We start from the raw sequence: 6,000 nt of genomic DNA, 5'->3' as shown, positions 1-6,000 counted from the left end.
TAACTTTAAAGTGTAACTTAACAACCCCTGGAGTTCTTATTTTTGCTGATTGGTTTAATTTCTCACCTTCCTGTAGTGATGTAAAGTGTACCCCAGGGTGTGTCAGTACACAGTGACATCACTGTTGGGCGTGGTTACAGATGCAATGTAGTACATTTCTGATCACACCTGTTCACTAATTACCATCACCTATCAGTGATGCTGGGTGTGGGCAGATGTGACAAAGTCCTGGAACTTTCAGAGATGGTAGTGAAACTCTGCTTTTCAGCCTGATGTCAAGTTATACCCTAATCTTATTTTTTATTATTTGATATTGTGATAAACTTTCAGAATGTACAGCACTATCTTGACTCACTATCACCCACACTTTTATTTTATACACAAACACAAACACAGACACTGTGAAATACAGATGCTTGTCCCTTTCTCAACAGCTGTCTCTCTCTGCAGGAAGGACGACATGTTTGGTCTACTCCCAGTGGAGCCAAAGCAACTGGCCAGATGTGACAGCATAAAAAGGAGCACCTCAGATCATAACAATACAACACTTTTATTGTGAATATATTATATTTGCACAATAATCAACACCATATTATAAACATTTTTCTTCTCTTTCATTTTCTCTTTTATACAGTAAATAGTATTAGTGTACAAATGTATACAAAATTTATTCAGGCTAGTCAAGTTCCACAAAAGAGTAATTCATGTACAGTATTAAAGCACAATCAGATATCGGAGGGACACGCACATGCCTGCACATAGACACGGGACCCCCGGGGTAAAACACAAGTCAACACGCGACTTTGATAGACAGGCATGACCTGACCACTCAATACCAGCAGGTCACCATGAAGGCGAGGTGGAGAGAAATCGACTTTTAATTGGTTAAAACATAAAGCATAAGACAAAAGGAAAACTAAAACACTTATGTGTGATCTTTATGACTCGTGGTAAAGTAAGGCTATGTAAAATTCCTACTGGTAGTAGTGTATTCTCAAAATTCTCTCCAGCCGGCCCTGATGCTGACCAGGGGCATAGACAGTGTTCAAACACAGAACAAGCTCATCCCATGACATTGCAGCGTTTCGACACTGAGCCTTTCAGCATCTGCTTCACAGCACTTATAGAGCAACACAAAGAGGAAACAAGCATAAGGAGGAGAACGCCAAGGAGGAGAAAACAAAGAAACAGTCATTTTGATATGCTGATCTCATTCACAAGTCATCTTGGCTCCTGAGTCTGGTGATCCAGAAAGGGAACAGAAACAGGACTAATAATGAGAGGTGTTGGAACGCAAGCTCAAGTCTGGTTTTCTTTTGAGCGTGGAGGAAAATGATATTCCTCTTCCATAATCAAAATCACTGGTTGTTTCTACTGTTGTCTGGGCCACATAAAGAAGAGTAACTGTAGCAGATTCAGCCCATTTCACAACACATCACTTCAAGGGCTACCCTCTCTGCTATATTGCAGCAAGCATTAGCATAGAAGCATACATGATAAGAATACAACTCTGATGCATTGCTTCATTCAAATAACAGACTGTTTGAGCTACTATTTAGGCACTGGGAATTTGATGCATCAAATTGAAGACAACCAAAGCTGTCAGACCAAGAACAAACATGTGAAATTGTAATATCCTACCAGATTTCGATTCACACGAGTGCTCCCTGACCTCACTTATTCCTCAGTGAGGTGTCTATCTATCTAGCTAACATTGTAACTTGAATACTGATGTACACCCACATCTGAGGAATCTCTTAAAATAAACTAGCCTGCAGATTCTCTGTTGTAGGTTTGTGTGTATCTGTGGTCCTTGGTACTGTGTGGAGCTTTGGTGTCGGAGTATTGGTGTTGTCTTTAGCTCTGTACTGAGCACATGCTGCTACAATACAACACCTAGCTAGTCACAAAATGCTTGTTGATTCTGGAGTACAAAAAAAGAAATAGATAAATAGATAGGTACAGTACATTTCAAAAACACTCAAACGAAAGGGATATTCTTCATACTGTAGTTGCACAGGTTGTTGAAATAAACAATCATTACAGCATAATGATTCATACGCAATAAATATAATAAGCAACAAACGATATTGACAACTACACAAATCAACGCTGTCAGTGAACATACAGTCTTTGAATGATATTTTGTTGGCATAGTGGGACAACTCTTCACCCTCCGCTAAATAAGTCAGGGAAACAAATGAGGCAGAATTAAAGGGTTTGGTTAGCTCTTACTCTTGCACCATTGGAGAGTATTTAGTGAATATATGAGTATATCATGGAAATGAGTGCAGCTGAGCACAGTAAATGTGTCTCTATTTTTGAAAAAGATGAGTAGGAAATGAATGAGCACCCTTTGGCATTGGAAAATGGAAATGTTGATGCTGGGCTGGTCATCAAAAAAAGTCTTGTCGCAAATACTCTGCATACATCCTGGATGGTATAACTGGAATGTCTTCTGGCCTCTTCTGAAATGAGATGATGTGTGCATCAGTGTGGGTAAGTGGTATGAATGTGTGTGTGTGTGTGTAGGGGTCATGAGTGTTGTAAAGATGTGATGAGCCACAGCAGCAGCAGTTGGAGTCCGAGCATTGGCCAAAGACACGGGCTTAGGCAGGTCCCTCCTCCACAATCAGAATCATCCTCCTGTTGAACAAATCACGTAAGTCAATACATTGGATAAGATTCTCCTGCATCCAATAGCTCTACTACAACTACACTGCGACTACAAATCACCGGCATCACTACTTCTTCTATGAAGCAGTTCAAGATCATTTTATAACTTATTCTATTATATCCTACTGTATTGTATCACACACATAAGCCTCCCTGTCACATTAATGGCACAGTTCGACATTTTAGGGAAATAGAGTTAGAGCCAGGACATTGTCAATTTAGTTTAGCATAAAGACTCTCTGCTAGAAAGCAACAAGCATATTTTCCAAAATGAACTCTTCATTTAAATGCTCTTTTGCAGTAATAGAGGTGTTCAAGCCCTCATTTCGCTATTTGTTCATGTGTATGTTTGAACATACACCTGGCTATGGCTGTGTGAGGCTGTTCTGTATTTGATGGGAGTATTCAGGATATCCGTGCATGCCAAAGGCCTAGGAGAGAGAGGTGGGAGTCTTCTGTGCTCAAAGGGCAAGAAAGCCATGTGAAGCTTCCTCTGTTTACCCCAGTGACAAAATGGACCGGCCTGGACACAGACAGTCTTCCTATGAGGAGCTGAGCCAAAAGTAATGGGACAGATGGAAAGCGAAAAAGGGACGCGGCCTACTTTTACTCTGTTCATCTACTTCCTGAGCTATTCCTACCCTTCCCTTTGCTTCCTAGCACAGCCTCCGCACAATGTAAACACACAGGCACATGAATTAGTGGCCTGTTATGTGTGTGATCTACGCCTTCACAACACAATGAAAGGCTGAGTTCACAAAGATATGGGAAATATTTTTTCAAAATATTTAGACGTCTTATAAACTGTTCAAAGTTGGGTGGTGATGCAATGATCTCACACACGTTTATCCTTTGTTTTACTGATTTAGCCACGAGTTTCCATTAGATTTTTTCAAGGGAATCGACATCAGTTCATTTTCTACTGTATCAGGTCTTAATGTTACATTGCAATCCCTGAAACTCTAAAATACTTCCGCATTTAAAGCAAAACATATCCGAATGTGCTTTTATATTCCTGAAATATGTTTGTTTGACACAGCATTTAAGAGATGAATAAAACAGTGATGGCTACAGATATATTTATACATAGTTTTGTGCTGCTATTATCGAGTGGTGGTGGTGTGCTATGATTATATCGAAATGATTTAACACGTTTAATTGCCAAGATTCAATCTGCTCTCCATCTGTCGGGGTAAAAAGAAAAACAACATGCCAATAGAATAAAAGACGTAGCATTGTGTTAGGGACATAAACACGTAACAAAGAAATCAATCCAAACCATTTGTTATTACAGTGTGTTATTTACTTATTATGGTGGGCCATTTCCTTCTCGAATTATTTTAATGTGTATGAAAAAAATACAAAAGGGTAAATGCCACATAAATTATATAAACACATGTAAGTAATGTGTAAATGTAAGTAAATATCTATGTGTATGTGAGAGTTATTCAAGTGGATAAGCCTGAGTCCATGTTACTGGGATGGGTTAGGTTAAATGGGTAATAACCCAGATATTACCTTGCAAATATTACATAACAAATATTAATAAATAAATATTACATTTACATGACATCAAACCAGCTGTGAGGATTGACTTGTCACTGTAATGCCTGATTTGCCCCTGCCAGGCACAATGTAACTGTGTAAGATCTGTGTTTAGTGTCAGGGCAGTGAGGAGTGAAGCTTTTAGAGACACCAACCCTGAACTCAGGAGCAGAAACAAGAAGAGCGGTGTTGAGCTCAGTGCAGAACCTCTGCTGATTGGGCACAAGGGCTCATCCTACCAGAGAAGAGCAGTAGCCATTGGGATGCATAATCATAAAACAAGAATGACAGGTGATGAGTGAAAATATCATATAAAGCAACGGAAGTAAAGACAAACTAGTGATGAAAATAAATAAATTAAATGAATAAATCAAGTGTGGATCAGAGTGGAAGAGCAGGCAGCCGACACTGCTTTGAATCTATGCAGAAAGCCCAATGCTGATTAAAACCAGACAGAAATTGACAGAGGCCAACTGCAAAACCTCACTAATAGGGCTGTTTCCAGCAATACTCTCTGCACAGCGGCACATGTGTGGTTGTTTCTTACGTCTTCATTGTTGTCAAAACACACGTCCGGCCCTTTACGGTATCTGGGGTTCTGAGCCAGCTCGCATGGATCTGGACCTTCAGCTGAACACAGACTCTCAGGAAAATTTACAATCAGCAGTACACATTTAACACTTTTAACAACAACAGTTAAATGATGTTCTGTGTGTTAACCTCCCTGCCAGAAAATCTTATGAAGTTCCAACTCATCAGCCTTGGCTAGAGATACCCTGATGTATTATTATTATTATTATTATTATTATTTTAATATAATTTCTGAACTTCTATTAACACATAAAAGATTAAAATAAACTTTAAAAGGGCAGTCATAGAAATCATTAGACATGCTACTTTATGTGGTCAAGCAGTATAAAGCTTTATATATTTAAGACATGTCATATGTGTTTAAAGCGGCATATGGATGTATTGTATGTGTGTTGGGGGTTTATGTGTATTGAGTGGTGTCATTATTAGCAACTGGAGACCCCTGTTGTGACATCATTGCAACCTCTGATGATGACACCTTTACTGTTACACCAGCAGGAAGCTACATTCAAGGCACATCTGTCAAACAGATATCCTGAATATATACACACACATACACACATACACACACACACACACACACACACACACACACATTGTGCATACACACAAACACACCCCTGCTCTTAACCTTAATTCATCCTGATGGCAGCATGCAGCCCAGATGAATTTGAACAAAGAAATGTAATCTGGGAGTAACTCGAGACTGGCTTTCATATGCCGTGCATCTGGTTTACTGTTCACCCGTGAACATTCAGGAGGGACCTACTGCAAACTCCTTAGGTGTGTGTCCTTGTATTGAGAGTTTAAAGCGCTGCTGTCATACAAGTGATGGATGGAGGGCTGGAGAGTAAAAAGGAAGTGTAACTCTGTGTTCGATTTTTACGAGTTGAGTGAAAGGATACAGGGTTGTTCAGCCTGTCGTAGCGGTCTGGGGTCACACGACAAACATGTTGCCTTGGCATCTGTGATCAGGAACACCAGGTTGGTGTTAGGCAGCTTCTCGGCACGATACATCCTAGAGAGCCAAACACACATTTAGTCTGTATTCATACAGTAATATACCTGTGTTGCAAGGGTATCATGCAGCTCTAGTTGACATGCAATAATAAATCCCCCTACAGTAGACTGCATTTACATATAGAGTACACAGTGTAGCCTGCACACGCATGCAGGTATGTGTGCAGA

General features: G+C 39.9%; 1 protein-coding gene across 1 annotated transcript in view; it reads right to left on the bottom strand.

Annotated features, from left to right (window-relative positions):
- Positions 1–2,138: 2,138 nt before the first annotated feature.
- cacna2d1 (calcium voltage-gated channel auxiliary subunit alpha2delta 1) overlaps positions 2,139–6,000 on the bottom strand; it is a 56,421-nt gene continuing 52,559 nt past the window's right edge. Inside the window, exons 36-38 of the mRNA XM_022754220.1 lie at positions 5,718–5,830; positions 4,769–4,851; positions 2,139–2,468 (exon numbers count right to left, since the gene is read on the bottom strand). Coding sequence (XP_022609941.1) covers positions 2,397–2,468; positions 4,769–4,851; positions 5,718–5,830 — 268 coding nt within the window. The 3' untranslated portion in view covers positions 2,139–2,396. The remainder of the gene's footprint in view (positions 2,469–4,768; positions 4,852–5,717; positions 5,831–6,000) is intronic.

The sequence above is a fragment of the Seriola dumerili genome, unplaced genomic scaffold (assembly GCF_002260705.1).
Source record: "Seriola dumerili isolate Sdu_G_001 unplaced genomic scaffold, Sdu_1.0 BDQW01000219.1, whole genome shotgun sequence".
Classification (NCBI taxonomy): Eukaryota; Metazoa; Chordata; class Actinopteri; order Carangiformes; family Carangidae; genus Seriola; species Seriola dumerili.
Note: the sequence above shows the minus strand (reverse complement) of the source record. Positions and strands in the feature narration are given on the sequence as shown.